At 44.6% G+C, this 18,553-nt stretch overlaps 1 protein-coding gene across 1 annotated transcript in view; it reads right to left on the minus strand.

The window, feature by feature from the left end:
- WISP2 (WNT1 inducible signaling pathway protein 2) overlaps positions 1-3,299 on the minus strand; it is a 12,100-nt gene extending 8,801 nt beyond the window's left edge. Inside the window, exons 1-2 of the mRNA XM_015413971.1 lie at positions 3,264-3,299; positions 347-569 (exon numbers count right to left, since the gene is read on the minus strand). Of these exons, the coding sequence (XP_015269457.1) occupies positions 347-569; positions 3,264-3,299 (259 nt within the window). The remainder of the gene's footprint in view (positions 1-346; positions 570-3,263) is intronic.
- Between the last annotated feature and the right edge of the window lie 15,254 nt (positions 3,300-18,553).

Raw genomic sequence — 18,553 nt, forward strand, 5'->3', positions numbered from 1 at the left:
GAATGGAGAAGACAGTGTGGTGACGTAAAAGGAAGCCCGTAGTGTGTACCCAATTTCTGAACAGTCATTACCAAGTTAGATTGATGCGACTGCAAGAGCCTTATCCTTTCCCAGTGAAGATGCCCACCAAATGGTGGGAATATGTGAAATCTACAGTCTGGCCCAACTCTTGATTTGAAGTTCAGAACTTCCAAATATGTAAAAACAGGAGAAGGCCAAAGGAGAGAGCTGGTTTACTGGCCACTGTTTTGTGAGAAACAAAAAAGGATATGGCTTTATCTAGCTTTAAGGACATCCCCTCCCTTTGTGCCTCAGGGATTCCTGAAAAGACTGACCGTCAACTCACAATTGCAGGTGCCTTCTCCTCTTCTCCCGGCAGGAGCAGTGCTGTAGTCACAGACGAGACCCTGGCTCTGATCACACACATGAAGGTGGTTGCAGGGCTCTCCCAGCCTGCGAGCACATATATTGCAGCACCCGCATCCGTCCAGAACCAGGGGGGAGCCTGGCGGGCAACGGGGAGGGAGCCAAGGGCAATAGCAGGGAGTCTGGCAGAGCTGGGCACATGCCTGCATATGAGAGAGAGAGAGAATTGGAACAGGAAGAAATGCTGTCTGCATTCATGTGTTCTTAGGTGCACATTTCTAGTACCATCACTAGTAACTACTGTATAGCCTGGTTCCTGTTGAATTATCGACAGCCTGTGCACGTCGAGTAAGATCAACGCTGGAAATGAACACCATATGGCAGTGATGGCGAACCTTTTAGAGACCGAGTGCCCAAACTGTGACCCAAAACCCACTTATTTATCGCAAAGTGCCAACACGGCAATTTAACCTGAATACTGAGGTTTTACTTTAGAAAAAACAACTCATACATTAATTTAAGAAGATCCAAACAAAGTAAGGAAAGCAATCCCAAATGCTTTCGTTTACTTAAAATTATTTGGCAAAGAATTTGACACTTTAATGATGGTCTGGGTCTGGCTGGGGTGATGGCACGTGTGCCCACAGAGAAGGCTCTGAGTGCCACCTCTGGCACGCGTGCCATAGGTTCGCCACCACTGCCATATGGTATGCACTCATGCAGCACCGCCATTGCTGTGATATTGGAATAACATCACTAGCACTTAATATGCAATATTGTAATGTTTTAATGGTTTTAATGGTTTTAATGATTTAATTGTTAATCTGTGTTTTATCTGTGTGAGCCGCCCTGAGCCTGCTTTGGCGGGGAAGGGCGGGATATAAATTGGAATATAAATAAATAAATTTAGGGCACACCCCAACATAGTATTCTCCTGCACAAGCCTCCTTGAAATTGATAGTAGAATTGCAAAAGTAAGGTAGAGTTAGGGGATCAGAGACCCCGGCTTGAATCCCTGTCTTACCGTGGAAGCTCCCTGAGTGACCCATTGGGGAGGAAAGCACAGTATAAATATCTTAATAAATTTTCAGACAGAGGGCTAAAATATATTTGTACTAACTGTCCTTGAGGGACTGGCCCTTCTGCTTATTTAGCTTCTCTCGGTCCATTAAACGTGAAGTGGCTTACAATAAAGCTGATGACAATAATGCGGTAGAATAAAAATGAGAAAACATTAGTAAAACAATCAACAGCAACATAAAAACAGGGAACAAAATGCAACATATTGGGAAATGAAATACCTTATCCAAAAAGCTCAGTAAGGAGCATTTTAAAAAACTTAATAAAAGGCAAATAAAATTGCATTTGATGCAGAAATTAAATCATACTTTACATGTGAACAATGTATCCTGTTGGAAATGCAGACCACAAGTTGTGGACAATATACATGTTTTATAAATGTCTGGCAGTTATGGAGTTCTGGAGGGACATAGAGAAATGAAATGAACGTTAGGAATAACCTTAACAAACAGTTATAATGTTTATTATTGGGAATTTTGCCTAGACAGACATCCGTAAAGTATAGTTCTTGATTTATTGATGGCTGCCAAAATGCAGGTAGCTTAGAACTAGGGAAAGGAAATAAGTTTAAATGTTACAGCTTGGATAAATAAACTAAGGGGGTTGGCTAAATTATCTAAATTGACTGAGTTGATTAAGTTGAGAGATGCTAAACATGCTTACTTCTCTGATTTTTGGAAGCTCTTTTTTGATTTTTGGAATAGAGAGCTAAATTCCCAATCTGATGTTTTCAAATTTGTAGGACAAAGAAATGCCTGGATTGATTGTGAAGTAGTAGGTAATTGGGAAAATAAAATAATCTTATATAATTCATCTTAGGTGTGTACGGAATCTTAAAGTTTGGTAGACAACATGGGTTCAGTTTAGCTGTGATATTATGACCTTTTTTGGCTTAATGGTTTATAGCCTGCATATCTCACTGAGCCTTGACAATATTTGACATATATTTTACTTAGAATCTGCTTGACCCGCTGATATATAGGTTGTACAGCTGTGTGTTGTATGGTGTATTGTACTGTATTATGTCTGTGTGAAAAAAACTAATTAATTTTTAAAAATTGCTTTCACCTGACATGTTCAGAATAACAGGTAAAGTACCAGGAGAACCTCTCTGGTTGGAGGGCATTTCGCAGTTGAGGTGCCTTTACTGAAAAAACCCAGTCTCTGATTCCACCCACCTCTCTTCATGTGGTTGAGTATACAGAGATGGGTTTGGGAAGCCAGTCTTAAGTGGTGAGCAGCACACTAGTTAGTTAAATTCCCATGATATGACCCATTGAAGTCAAGGACGTACTGTCAAAGATTTCACAGATGAAATAAGGAAATGTTTGTAATCCCTCAAGTTTCATAGGAATGATTACTGCCAGAAGCCCACCCACATTCCACCGTCGTCTCATTGCTGATGGTTCCACTCTGCCTGCTGTATACACCGATTTATCAACACTTTGTTGACAGAGCCAAATCAAGCCAAAAGTGATATTCATCATTTTGGCTCAAGATACATTAGAATTTTTTTTTTTAATGGAAGCATGGTGAGAACTCACAGATATGGAATCTCATCCCCCACCCAGAGGTGTCCCTCCCCACACTATTGCTATCTCAGCCTTCACTCCTCCTCATAGCCCCTACAGCTTCTCCCCTTTCCCTATGCCCTTCCTTCCCTCTCCCCTCTTCAGTTCCCTTCTCATCTGTCACTTTCCCTCCAGTCCTTCCTTCTTTCCCTCCATCTCCCATCCCCCACTTCATTGTTCTTTACTTTCTCTCTCCACTCCGGCTTTGCTTCTTCCCTCCACCATTTCCCCTATTGATTTTCCTACCAGCCCATTCCTCTTTGCCTGTCCTACAGCATCCATTTTGTATTACCAAGGCAACTGCAATTTCCACTGTTGTCTAGGCAACCAAAAAGGCCTTCTGAGATCTTGTGAGCTAATCTTGTGAAACCTCAGCATTTAAAAACTTACTTTATTTTATCCCTTCATTTCTTTTAAATTAAGCTTTTTCTGCAAGCCTGGGATTTCCCCAGGATTTACAGAAACATCTCCCTCTTCCGTACCTGGCCCCATTGTACAGATTTTTTGATCAGCAAGCATTCTGGGGCCAAGTTCAGAGTTAGATATAAAGATAAATTTCCTATAGTAGTCAAAATATCTTCTATGGAGTGGAAGGTAACATCCGTTATCATGTGGTCTTCCATTGAGACTGACCAAAGAAGATATTTTGATAACTTAGCTCCAGCAAAGTGGCTTTATCATGTACCCCCATAGATTATACACTGCCTATGTTCCATAGCAGCTGTGGTGTATTCAAATGGCAAGCTGGGCACAGCATGATACATTAGTAGTAGGGAACAAGCTGTGGCTCAATGGTAGAGCCTTTGCTTTGCATGCAGAAGGTCCCAGGTTCAATCCCTGGCATCTCCAATTAAAAGAACCAGGTTGCTGGTCATCTGAAAGACCTCTGCCTGAGACCCTGGACAGCCACTGCCTGTCTGAGTAGACAAATACTGACCTTGATAGACCGATGGTCTAATTCAGTATAAGGCAACCTCTTGTGTGTTCATGTATTAGTATTTATATGCATGTACTATATAAACAAGATGTATTCGCCACCTCTCACCCCCATTGAGAGATTTAACTATTCCAGAGGGCCTAGAGAGAGAAAGCTGAACCCTGCAAAACTCTAGCATTTCACATGAACACAATTTTTAAGAGGCACGTTCACAATTCACCAATAGGAATAACGTACCAAGGACAAGTATCAGAAAAAGGGACTGTCCCTGGTAAACACGGACTGTTGAAACATATACAAGGATCATGCAGTTCTTGTCAGCATTTGGACTTTTGCTAACAAGAATAACACAACTTCAGGTGGGTAGCCATGATGGCCTTAAGCAGCAGAACAAAGTTTGAGTCCAGTGGCACCTCTAAGACCAACAAAGTTTTACTCTGGATATCTGAAGATGTTTGCGTGTACATGAAAGTTTGTACTACTGGACTCAAGGATAACACAAGAATTGCATAGGCAAAGATCATCTCTATAGAACAAATATTACCTTTGATTTACAGAGTCAAAAACACCTTTTCTCCATTCTCATTACTGACCACTAGCTTTAATATGTTGAGCAGTAAATAACCATAACAGGGAATGGACAGTTACTCAAGCAGATGTGTGCACAAGTATGCTGCCAGCCAGCTACTCTGCAGCTGCAGCTTTAACAGGTGTTTGTCTGCATAAGAAAACACACACGCGTTCATACTCATTCCATACATACAAGTTGCTGTCTGCTGGCACAGCAAAAAGCAAAGGCAGAGCTAAAAGCACAAACCTTTCAATTTTTACTTTAAATGCCAGGCAAGGAGTACTGGATAAATAGCTTATGCAATCCCCTGGTATATGTATTACATGGATAGCAGAAATACATATATCCCCAGAGGCATTCCAAATATTTCCTCAGATCAAGTTAAGGCAATGGAGACACACAGTGCAAATCCAGACACAGAAGTTTCATTCAGTGGAATACATTTTGTCTGCAGAGCAAAATTCAGGATTCGAGTCCAGTAGCACCTTAAAGACCAAGAAGGTTTTCAGGGTACAAGCATCAGATATCTGATGAAGGAAGCTCTGAGTCTTAAAAGCTTTTAAAAATATATATATATATATCGTTATTCAACCCAATAAATTACAAAATCCATATACCAAATGCAAGGTCTCAAAAGCTTGTTGATCTTCAAGGTGCTACTGGACTCGGATCTTTAGTTCTTGGATGGGAGTCTACCAAGGGAGTCCAGGTTTGCTATGCAGAGGTAGGCAGTGGCAAGTCACCTCTGTTTGTCTGTTGCCTTGAAAATCCTACAAGTTCTCCATAAATCCACTGCAACTTGATGGGACTTTATACACATACACAAAAGGTGAATGGTGAGATGATGTCATAGAATTATACATTGAAAGGAGAGCTGGTGAGGTGTTTAGACTGTTGGATTAGAACCATAAAATCATTGAATCACAAGAGTTGGCCATCTAGTCCAACCCCCTGCTCAATGCAGGATCAGCCTAGACCATCCCTGACAAGTGTTTGTCCAGCTGCTGCTTAAAGACTGCCAGTGAGGCAGCTGATTGCACTGTTGCACAACTCTTAGTGTAAAAAAGGTTTTCCTAATATTCAGATGGTACCTTCCCACCCTTAATTTAAACCCATTATTGCAAGTCCTATTCTCTGCTACCAACAGGAACAGCTCCCTGCCCTCCTCTAAGTGACAGCCATTCAGATACTTCAAGAAAGCAATCATGTCCCCCCTCAACCTCCTCTTCTCCAGACCAAACATTCCCAAGTCCCTCAGCCTTTCCTCATAGGGCTTGGTCTTCAGGCCCCCAATCATCCTCATTGCTCTCTTCTGTACATGCTCCATTCTGTCCACCTTCTTTTCCCCCCTTTTTTTGAAACCCCAGAAGGGGTAATTTTTATTATTTTTTCATAAGACTAATAACTACAAAGAAATATAGGGAGGGGGACTACAACTATGGATAAAGGAAAGAAACCCACACTAACTAAAAACCCAAGAGAGGGAGATCATATCCGTGTTAAACTAAATGATAGTAATTAAAGTGTTAGTATCACAATATACTTGTAAAGTTCTTGTTTTTCACAGCTTCTATATTAATATGTTAGTTGTTATGAGCAGGGGTCATTTCCTGCAGAAGCGCACAGGAGCAGAGCTCCGGCAGTAAAGAACCAAGGGGGCGGGCACATGCAGCAAGGCAGTAAAGAACCAAGGGGGCGAGCACATGCTGCTCCCAGCAGCTCTCAGTCAGAGCAAGAAGCAGCCAGGTAAGCTGCAGACCTCCACCCCGGCCCTCTGGTCCAAAACAGTCCAGTGACACCTTTAAGACCAAGTTTTATACAAGCTCTCCCTCCTCTGCACGTTCCCCCCCCCCACAACAGCTAGCAATCCAAAACAGTCCAATGGAGCCTGAGTGGTGGGTGTTGCCTTCTGACACACTTCCGGTGATGTCAGGGGGTGTGGTATATGCAAATAAGTTATGCTAATGAGTTATGCTAATGAGCTCCTGCATCTCTTTTTCTACGGAATGACCCCTGGTTATGAGAGAACTTTCTGAGCATCTTCTTAACTTCAAAAGGTGCTTTTCAAAGTCCTTCTGCCTTTACTTCGGTTTTCTGTCTCTGAAATCGTATGCAACTTTAATTGCTCCCGTTTCTACCACAGAGTCCTCATTCTCATCCGTTCCAGAGGTAGCAGAGTCACTTGATTTGGTTTCTTTGTCTTTGGATTCTTCCACCGATCCCAGCTGATGTCTCAAGAATTCCTTGGCTTTAAAAATTGAGTCAATCTTCTCTCTTTTATCGTTAATTTTAAAGATGACACTTTCGGGGATCACCCACCGGTACTGAATTCCATTGGTTTGAAGAAAAGAGATTATGTCCTTATAGCTTTTTCTCTTTTGACGAATTTCAAATGGAATGTCTTGTAAAGTCTTAATGGTTGCATTCCCCAATTTCAGTGGAGTTGCTGAGGTTGCCTTTAGTATAGCATCTCTGGTCTGTCTTCTTGAGAATCTGACCACAATTTCTCCAGGTAGAATATTTTTTTAATATAATTGGAGTATGCCCTATAGACCACCTCCATATCTTTTACTACTACTTACTCTACCGCTGTAGAGCCTATCACTGGAGCGATAATCTCGCTAAGCAAACTCCTCAGGTCCTCTTTCGCTGCTTCAGGAACTCCCTGGAACCTGAGAATCATATTGGCTTTTTCCATCTGTAGTTGCAGGACTGCCCGGTGCTTTCGCTTTTAACTTTCCTTGGGAAGCCGCCATTTTACAGTTTTGCTAACAATTTCAAACCGCTTCGCAAGGGCTCGAAAGACTCATCGCCTCACTATCAGCACTCATGTAAGTCTTTCAAAATAAACTCGCTGTTTACTTCCTCCCTTCCCCCTTCAATACGTTTATCTGTCCATGCACTTAAGAGGCATCCCTCTTTGTGCTCCGCTTTTCCCATGGGGGGGGGGATTTGTTTTTTAAAATACTCCGTTTACTTTGAACTCATGTTCATTGTTGGTCATATCTCTGACCTCGCTCACAACATTCGTTATTCCGCTCGATCTCCCACACTTGTCCCGGTTGAATTAGTTTGTGCTCGAAGGCCACACAATGGCAGGACCGTGAGGGTGGAGGGAAGCCTCGATTCTTCGGCATTGAGCCGTCGAAGAGGCTGATCCTCAAAAGCGCTCTGGCCTGGAGCCTATCACAAAGGCTCCGTGGGAATGCCACTTGAGGTAGCACCCCTCCATGCTGCTGGTGTGCTCATCGCTCCCCCAAGGTCCGGGGAGAGCGACCGCCATCACCAATCCACAAACCGGAAGTCCTGTCCACATTCTTTTTGAAGTGAGGCCTCCAGAACTGCACACAGTACTCCAGGTGCGGCCTGATCGATGCAGTGTACAGTGGGACTATGACATCTTGTGGTTTATGCCTCTGTTGATACACCCCAAGATTGCATTTTTTATCACTGCATCACACTGGCTGCTCATATTTACCTTACAATCCACTCGTACCCCAAGATCTTGTTCACACACACTGCTACCCAGAAATGTATCCCCCATTCAGTATGCATGTTCCTTATTTTTGTTACCCAGATGTAGAACTCAGCACTCATTCTTGTTAAATTGCATCTTGTTCAAATCCACACACTTTTCCAGTGTGTCCAGATCTTGTTGAAACCTCTCTCTATCTTCTGGTGTGTTTGCTGTTCCCCCCAATTTGGTGTCATCTGCAAATTTAATGAGTAGCCCCTCCACACACTCATCCAGATCACTTATAAAAATATTGAAAAGTACTGGGCCCAGAATTGAGCCCTGTGGCACCCCACTGGACACCTCCCTTCATTCAGATGAAATGCCATTGCCAACTACTCTCTGAGTGCAGTTCTCCAACCAGTTCCCTGTCCACCTAACTATTCTAGAGTCCACAGTCCTCTAGTTTATCCATGAGAACATCATGGGGAACCCTGTCAAAAGCTTTACTGAAATTCAGATAAATAACATCAACAGCATTCTCTCAATCCAGTAAACTTGTCAATCAAAGAAGGAAATGAGTTTGGTCTGGCAGGACTTCTTGGGTACAAATCCGTGCTGACTTCCCTTTAAAATCTGCTCCAGTATCTTTCAGTAGAATTCAGAAGAGCCAGTTTTGCTCCCTCAGTCTGCCATGGAAGTGTGATGAGTGATCTTGGGTCAGTCACTCTCTCTCTCGGGGTCACATTTGCCATTTGGTTGCCATAGGGACTTGCAGCAGGACGCAAGCTGCAAGTTGTTTATGGGAAGTCTATTTAGAAGCACTGCAGGGGCCCAGTCCTGGAGGAGGGGCATATGTGTGCAGCCCCCCTGATTGGGCAAATAATGCCCTCCAGCACCATTGTGGATCAGGAAAATGGTGCATGGAGGAAGGCAGGAGTCCCTCCTTCCCACCCACACAACGATTCCAATCTGCTTCTAAACAGAGTTCCCATGAGGCACTCACAGCTGGTGTATGGCTGCAAGACCCCATGGTGACCACATGAAAAATGCAATGTATACTTTGTCACCCTGCCTCTCCTGCTTCACAATAGCATTCACTGTTGTGAGGATAAGCTAGAGGAGGGGATACAGTTGTGCTAAACTGCTTTAGTGAGGTATAAATATCTAAATAAGTATCATCCTCACTTGGTTATTGTGAGAATAAAAGGAGGAATGGAACACTAGGCATAGGCACAAACCGGGAAAATGCGGTTCAGTTCATGGTTTGTGTTGTTCCTGGTTCGTGAACCACAAACCATCATGAACTTTTAAGAGCCAAACAAACCAGTTTGGTTTGTGAGTTTCATGGTAGGATACCCTCCCCATGTGCTAGAGTCACCAAACTCACAGGGGATCTCCAGCTGACTCTCCTCTACATGGCCTCCAAGTTTGGTGAGGATTGGATTTATGGGATACGAATTATGCCAACCCAGAAGGTGCCTTACAATGGAGGAAGGGGAAAAACAGCAAAAAAGCAAGGGCAATAGAAGCCCAGCAGAACAGAAGTCCCAGAAACTGAAAGTGGGGGGCATTTTTGCAACCCAGTGCAATGTGACTGGCAGAACTAGTGCCACTGTGACAGTGCAAACCCAACAGGACTAAGGTCAAACCAGTGTTAGGGCTTGACCCCGTCCTCCATTGGAAGGACGAGCTTGGTACCTATAAACAGGTGACACAAGCAACCTTCCCTCTCTTAACATCTCACAGGGTCGCGCATTCAAGACTCTTCCCTGGTCTGCAAATAAGAGCTCAAAATAGGTCCTACAGTCACATGGAATGTGCACCATCAAATATTGACCAGAGGCCTGTCTGAAAAACTGATCTTAAAGGTGCAAAGGTCTGGTTTTTGGCAGTTCTGTTCCCTCTTTAAATCCATCAATGTCAAAGATTGATTTCTCAGAAAAGGCAGTAAATCTAACCAAATCCCCACCTTGCCTTCCCTTACCTGGTTATCCTATGTGAGTCTATAGCCATTTTAATCCCATAATCCTTTGTGTGATAGTTGTCTTGTCCTGGCAATTAGAGGTGACCGAACACAATAGACATTTCACATAAATGTTACATTGCACTTGCAATTCCTGGGAACATTATGAAGCTTCCTGGTTCAGACAACACTGTTTCATTCAAACCATCACAGCATTGTTCTACGTCATGCTCCAAGGGGTATAACAAGACATGCTTTGTTCAGTAATGTGTGTATCTGGACATCCACTAACTTACACCCCCAACACAATGGTTGGGTACCCCGCTTGGAGTGAGATGCTGGTTCATTTTGCTAATCCTCCTCCTTGGATCTTTGTTCCTTGAATAGGTAAATATAGTCCCACAGAATAAGTTCCCTTCCTTGTCTCTATAAGCTACCACCTTTATTTCTGAACTTGTATGTGTGTTCATTTTCAATTAATGTTTTGATTTTATTCTTCAATTATCTTTAATAAAAACTATTTCATTAATCACAGCCTGGTTCATTTGAGAGTTCTACTGAGGGAAAAATCCCCATAGACATAGGTGGAGATCCTGCTTGATTACCCCCTCTCACATTGTTTGGGTTTCCTGGCTAATTCCCCAACAAACTCAGGAGACCCTCACAACCACTTTGGGTAACAGCAGAGAATCTCTGCAGTAGAAGAAACCAGGGGGGGGGGCATTTTTGCAAGCCCAGCAGAACCATTGCAATGTACTAGTGTCCAGCAGAACCCAGTGCCACTGGCATTGCAAGCTTAAAAGGACTGAGGTCAAAGCACAGAATCACAATCCAAGCATGGGGAGTTGCTAGCCCAGCAGAACCAGTGCAATGTACTAGTGTCCAGCAGAACCCAGTGCCACTGGCACTGCATGCTTAAAAGGATTGAGGTCAAAGCACAGTCACAAATCCAAGTGAGGGGGATGGGATTTGCAAGCTCTGTGCAAGAAAATGGGAAATGAACACAAAGGAACATAGGCAAAGGGGAGGAACCCTCTTGAACCTGACATGACTAATTTTAAACTGACAACAGTGTTTCCAAGGCTAGAGAATTCCACTACCCTTCTGTAGCTTTGAAGTTTGGTAAACATTTTGTTTGAGCAGAGACTGTCTGGAAATGTATCCATTCAGTAACCCGCACAAACCTCCACAAACGGCTTGAAAGTTCATGGAAAGTTCATGCCAGTTGACCTGCCATGAACTTCAGTTTGTGAACCACAAACTGGCCAAAATTCCTCACAAACTTTCGTTCATGAGCTGGTTTATGCCCACCCTTATGGAACACTATATATGCTGCCCTGGGCTTTTTGGGGGGAAGATAGGGTTAAAATGTACTAGATAAAAAAGAAGATATTGCAAAATGTTACAGTGGGGAAGGACATTTTGGCTATATTCCAGGGGCTTTTTCCTCAGGAGTACTTTTTAGCCTATTGCATTGTGCAAAACAGCAGCTATTACTATAAATATTTATAAACATTATTTATAGCAATGCTAGCAGTGACAGCTGGGGCTGGTTGAATAATGCATTGTGGAAAAAGCTCAGGTGTGCTTTTGGGGGGGTTTCAGTTCTATTTTTGTCAAGATGAAATGATTTAAGTCATTGTCATAAGATCAAGCACAGCATTTCAGACTGCTGAGGGAGACTTTCAAAGGTAGCAATTGTCAACCTATCTTTACAAATACGTTCACAAGTGACACTGCCCATTCTTTTGTTATGTTCATTTGCACTAGTTCTGCCCACTCATCACTGTGGTAGACAAATAAAACCTAAATGGGGGGGGGGGGCACTTTACTGCCTGAAAATGACTCCCGCTTGACCTAGATGACTAGGCAAGTGGTGATTTGACCTAAATAGTTATCAAATGCATTGGGCTTGGAGCTTTGGCCCTTTGCACCTGGGTCCACTTTCCTGTGGTTGTGCAAGACGGCCTCCACATAGCAGGTTTCTTCGCATTTTCCCTGCCCCAGATTCTCCTCCCCCCACTTTGCACCACCAGGGGAGGATGCCCAACATATTGGTTATATGGATATGTCAATTGCCTTTTGTTAAAAAAATACTTTGATTACCATTTTTGGAAAATGTCTCCCCTGGTGGTGTAGAAGCCACCAGGGGGACTAGGATGGGAAAGATGGTACCTGTATAGGCAGGACCATGAAAATGTACACTTTCCTGTCCACATGGCCTCTCCCATCCCACAATGGTGTAGGTTGGGAGAAAAGCTGCTTCTCGATAGCATCCATTCGGGGGAAAACAAGCCATGACCTTTTACGTGTGAATCCATAAAGAGCCTTATTCAGGCTCTCTGTTCAAGCTGGGGGAAGCTGCTCACCCATTCTTCTGGGGATGTGCAACTGGATATTGCTGACCTGATACAATCTATAGACTGTTAGTCATGTGTGGTTGCCATCTCTGGATAGCTAAATCTACCAATCGGGGCCACACCGAGACTGAACAGATTTTTCAGCAAACTTGGGGCATCCCCCAGGTTGCCAGAAAAATATGAATTTAAAAAAACAAACAAACACAGGGGGGGGGGGTAAATTTCCTGAAAAGTAAAACAGTGTTCTCGGCACTTCCCTCTGACATTTGTTGGAGGAGACCGTGAGCCTGGAATCACGATGGGCCTGCCAGTGGCAGTGGGAGCACTGCTCAGGAGCCACACTGAGCCTGGCAGTGGTGGCTGCACAGCCCAGGAGCAAAACTGAGCCCGGCCACAGCTGCATAGCCCAGGAGCCACACTAGACCTGATGAGGAAATGTGGGGTGGGGATTCCCCCCCCCCAATGATTCTTGCAGGCCCAGCTGAAGCAGATCATGCCACTGCAGGCCCAGGTGCTAAAGTGGTGGATGCCGACAGCCCAAGATCAGCAGAAGAGGACTCTGACAGCTGCTCCAGGTCTGAGCATGGCAGTAGCGGCCACTGGCAGCCTCTGCAAGCCCAGTGTCAGCAGCTGATACCAGTTGCTGGACTCAGTTTTAGACAGTGGAGCCTCGAGCCTCACTGGCTCAGCAATGGGGGGGGATATGGGATTCACCCTCCCCTGCGGCTCTTGCAGGGCACCCACTTGTATCCACCATTTCCTGTATCTGGTCAGCAATATCTGATACCATAAAAAGCTTTTCCTGATCCCAGCATTTTAATCCTGATACACAATGCAAATATCCAGAATCTGGTCAGGAATTCTTTTACTGTTCACAGCTGGTCTGTGGCACAGTGGCCTTTTAAGCTTTAAAGGGACAACTGCTGTGAACCAGCTGAGGGCTGCAGGCCTTCCTCCCTCTCTGGTCTTGCAGCTTTGGGGGGGGGGGACTTGCAAAATTATCATTTTGTATGGGAAGGGGAATATCAAGAGTGTTGTTCCCATATTTAACAGAAATTATTAAAAATGCCTTTCCTGATTTCCTGAAATGGAACTAAGATGATAACTTTGCAAGGGCACACCTCTAACCTCTTTCCACTGCTCCTGGGATCTACTGCATCTGACCTGTGTTTGGCTTCTCACAGTATCACTGCCTCCATCCTTCCTTTGCCCCCTTCCAAGATCCCACGCACCAAGGAATAACCAGACACCATCTCTTGCTGCATCAAAACTGCTGGTCTTACAGGGCATGCACTTGATGTCTGCTGGCTGCTTACAGGTAGCTACTGCGGTTCATTGTTCATTCACTGTAAATTACACGAATAAACCAGAGGTGCCACTGAAGAGATGAGGCAGCAAGGACAAGGTTAAAATCTCCACTGTTATACCATCTGGTACCTATGCCAAAATGTTGGCTGGATCCAGCAATCCAACAGCAGAAAGCACTAATAGTCATTGATGTTCCCTCCTCCCAACAGGTCCATCAGACCCAGGGAAAGCTGAATCCCAGAGTCAGGCGGCTCAACAGCCATGTAGGTTGTGGGCTATAGTATGTAGGGGGAAGGGGACAAAATTGCTGTTTTTGCCTCGGTGAAGCTGCAGTGATAGAAGAGAGAAAAGAGAGCCATGCAGGTTCTGTGGCCCTGGGAATCAACTTTCCTGCAGAAATAAAGGTAAAAGTAAAGGTAAAGGTTCCCTTGCTCGAAAGCCAGTTGAATCTGACTCTAGGGTTGCAGTGCTCATCTCCGTTTCAAAGCCGAAGAGCCAGTGCGTTCCGAAGACGTTTCCGTGGTCATGTGGCCGGCATGACTAAACACCAAGGTGCGACCCAGTTATACTCCAGACCATTTTACTTAGCCCACAAGGGGGTTCTCTGTGCCAGCAACCAAGGTGGGTCCTTGAAGGGCTGGCAGTACAGGAGGAGACAACAGACCTGGCTTACGCCTGCCCCCGTCTCCCACCCCATTGCTGCCACAAGCCAGTGCGCCCCCGAGAGGCTGCTCTCCCTCTGTGTCCAGCCAAGTACAACATTTTTCTCCCCCTCTTTGTTTGCTGACAAATGAACACTTTCACAGGTAAACATTGCTTCTCTTTGGCGTCCTAGCCAAAACAGGTGCCTACCGTGGTTTAGAAAACCCTGGTGTACCCTGGTCTTTATCCAGGAATAAAGTGCCACACTTATTAGAATAGAATTATCATAAAAGTTAAGATATTTATTTTAATAGGTTCCCTTCTTCCAATTATATGCAAATATGCTGGAGACTTGGTATGGTTTGATTAGAGTTGCCAACCTCCACGGGGCACCCGGAGATCTCCTGCTATTACACTTCATCTCCAGACAACCAAGCTCAGGACCCCTGGAGAAAATTGCTGCATTGGAGAGCAGTCTGTATGACGCTGTATCCTGCTGAGGTCCCTCTCCACCCCAAACCCTGCTGTCCCTGGACTCCACCCCCAAAATCTCCAGGTATTTCCCAAACTGAAGCAGGCAACCCTAGATTGGATTAATTTCGTCTTTCTCTCATTTATTACAGATTGCTGTATCCTCAGGTAACACCGACTCTCTGGTCACAGACCTCAGCAATTCAAGCAAGCATGCAATAGCAGTGACCTCAGCACTTCCCGTGTGTACAAAACTTGGAATTTCAGCAGCAGTCCAAAAACTGTAGGAAGACTCAAGTGTTCAAATTGTTTTCAGGGTCTCTGTGTGTGTCTGTTTTAAACAAACGGTGTTGTTCATCCAGCACAAGCCTGCAGGAGGCATCAGCTGTCCATGTGCTTCCCAGTACTTCTGGAGTGAAAGTTGGACAACAATTGAGCAATCTCACAAAATAATGCCAGCTGTTTGGCCGCCTGCCTTCGTAGGTTGTAACCCGGAGAACTGAGTGTGCAGAAGAAACTATTTAATTGATTGTTGTGCAGGGTCCTCAGCTAACATAAGCACATGCCTGTGTTACTGGTGGGATGAATGCAGAAGAACCAGATATAAGAAGTCCACCAGAATATTGGACCACTGGCACTAAAGGACTGTGTATTTTGGGCAACGGTCTTAAAAAGCTTTTTGCAAAGTTGTTCTCAAACCACCCATTCTCTGTGACACGTGATACTAGGCTAAGCATCCACACTACAGAACATTAGCGTTCAAGAGATCCTTAAAACATTATAGTTGCCAGACTGGCCTTGCTTGATTATAAATTGCTTTGCAAGTGGGGGGGGGGGGGAGATCCTGCCTGTCTAAGCTAACATTCCCCAGCTTCCTTACCTTGGAAAGGAGACAGAGGAAGGAGATCAAGAGAAGCTGGAGTTTCATTCTGACACTTCAGCACATCCCTCCCCAGGCAGTTTGGAGACAGCAGCGTGTCTGCAGTTTTTAAAGTCTGCGAGTAAAGTCCTGCAAGTGTTTATACTCTTCCCTGCTCTGATGTCACTCCCAGGCTCCAGTATAAACACGAGTAGGTTTGGACAAGCATCAAGTTGTTTCTCTTTTCTTTTTTTTTCCCTCCCCTCCCCCCCCCCACATTCCAGTTAACATTTCCATTCATCTCAAGGTGAGAACGTGCAACCCATTGACAAAGCACAGAAGGGAGGCTTTGCTGTGTGTGATGCACGGAAGCAGAACCCAGGAGAAGACAGGAAAGACATCAGACTGATCAGGTGCATCTTTTCAGGTTCACAGATGTGTCACAGTTTGCTTTCAAGGCAGACGGGGCTCTTCGGCAGGGAGAGGTTTTAGGGGTACCACAATGCTCGGTGCTGATTCATACCCAATGCTGCTTATGAAGTGGGGGAATGGAAGGAAGCAGGGAGAGGAGGGGCTCACCACACCTGCTGGAGGATGTCACTTGCTGGCAAAAGAGATGGAGGCTACTGAAGCAGCATTAGGCAGGTGCACGGTTGTCAAATGGCCAGCAGTGCTCAGCACGGACAGGAACCACAAAACATCATCAGCTGGTGCTAGCTCCTAATGGCCATGTGTGAGCCACACACTTGTACTAAATTGTACAGTCCCTGTCCTGCTGTCACTGCACCATGGCAACAGCTGCTCACAGCAGTCTGCTCCAGTTTACACAATGCCACTTGACCACTCAGAAGAAGAGATTGGATTTATACCCCGCCCTTCACTTGGAATTTCAGAGCAGTTTACAAACTCCTTTCCCCTCCCCTCCCTACAACAGACACCCTGTGAGGTAGTTGGGGCTGAGAGAGCTCTGAGAGAACTGTTCTTTCAAGGAAAGCTCTGACAAAACTATGGCTTGCCCAAGGTCATCCAGCAGCTGCAATTGGAGGAGTGGGGAATCAAACCCGGTTTTCCCAGATTAGAGTCTGCGCACTTAACCACTACACCAAACTGAACAATGGTCTGCTGCAAAGAGCGTATGCTGAGACTGTTGAAAAGCATAGAAACGAAGGCGAATGAAATATTTTCTCCAGTGACATAATCCTTTTCTCTTTTGCAAGAGACCGCCTCATTCACTTCAACTCAAGCGTCATCCAACGTAAATAAAGTGCAAATTTATTTGCTTTGAATCTTCAAGTAATTGCTGGATGAATGCTTGTCAGGAATGCTCTAGGCTGGTGGCGAACCTATGGCACGGGTGCCAGAGGTGGCACTCAGAGCCCTCTCTGTGGGCACGCGGGCCATCGCCCCAGCCAGGCCCAGACCATCATTACAGTGTCGAATTCTCTGCCAAATAATTTCAAGTAAATGAAATAATTTGGGATTGCTTTCCTTACTTTGTTTGGATCATCTTAAATTAATGTATGAGTTGTTTTTTCTAAAGTAAAACCTCAGTATTCAGGTTAAATTGCCGTGTTGGCACTTTGCGATAAATACGTAAGTGGGTTTTGGGTCACAGTTTGGGCACTCGGTCTCTAAAAGGTTCGCCATTACTGCTCTAGGCTGATACTGCAATGAGCAGGGGGTTGGACTAGATGTCCTGTATGGCCCCTTCCAAGCCTATGAGTCTATGATCCAGTCCTTGCACTGGTCTGTGACCTAACTTGCTTCATATCTATTACTTCCAACTCAGAGTTTGGATGAGGTCCCACTGATTTCAACTAACTGACATTGGTCTAACCAATTTTAGGGTGTTGTTGTCTCCAAGTCTCAGTCCACCCCATGAGAAAGTTGGGAGAGAACTGAGAGGTATTTCTTTCCCCTTGCAGGACAGATACCACCAAAACGGAGAGCTCCCACAAGAGAAACAGATGATTGTTTTGAAATTGGCTTGGCTGGTTGTCTCCAGTAAATATCACAAGATCTTGTAAAGACTGGATTATGTATGTGTGTGATCTGGCACAGACATTTGAAGGGAAAAAGAAAGTAATCCCTACTGCATCCTAAAATGTGCCACCGTCATTTGGCTTCCTGACTATTTGCATAAAAATTCACTTATTTTGTTAGGGTGAAGACTGACAATATTTTAAGAATGGTAACAGGATGTTCTTCACACAGTTTGATCCTGGTTCACAATCTCAAATTGAACTTTTGATATATCCATCAGTCTCTCTAACTCTCGGGTCTCAGATAGCCAGCCTTTTGAAAATAAGCATTTTAAAGTTGCATCGTTTGATATCAATAAGTCCGCATTCCCTACCTCGTAAGAATTGCAGAGATTTCAAACACATTTGCACATTGGCCCCAGGGATTGGGGTTGGGGAGGGGCATCACAGGAGACTGCTGAAGTAATCAGCAGCAGCTGATAGTTGTACTCCACAGCTGGATTTTCTCCGGTTTGATCTAAGCCATGCTGAAAATTTGCACAACTGGTTTTGCAGAGGTTGCTCTAGGACAGAAAAGGGCACATTTGTATTGAACGTGGTAAGTACACTTGCAAACGCCCCTCATAACTCTTCAAGTGTTGTGTCTATTTTTCATCCTTAAAGAGACATAAACTTTTGCAGCACTACTGATGTGGACAAAAGTTGAGCACACAAAGTCACCTTCTTCTGAGTCAGATCACTGGTCTATCAAAGCCAGTATTGCCTATCCTGACTGACAGCAGCCCTACAGCATCTCAGGTAGACATCTTTCACACCACCTACTCTCTGATCCTCTTACCTCGAGAAAACAGGGATTTAGTCAGGGACCTGCTGTATGCAATCTTCTACCACTGAGCCACAACACTGACTATGCTGTCTCTCCAACCATTCTTCCTGATTACTGGAACGATTGTGCTTTCTTAGTAAAGGTAAAGGTTTCCCTTGCT

This window comes from Gekko japonicus, unplaced genomic scaffold, assembly GCF_001447785.1.
Source record: "Gekko japonicus isolate JY-2015 unplaced genomic scaffold, Gekko_japonicus_V1.1 scaffold2001, whole genome shotgun sequence".
NCBI lineage: Eukaryota > Metazoa > Chordata > Lepidosauria > Squamata > Gekkonidae > Gekko > Gekko japonicus.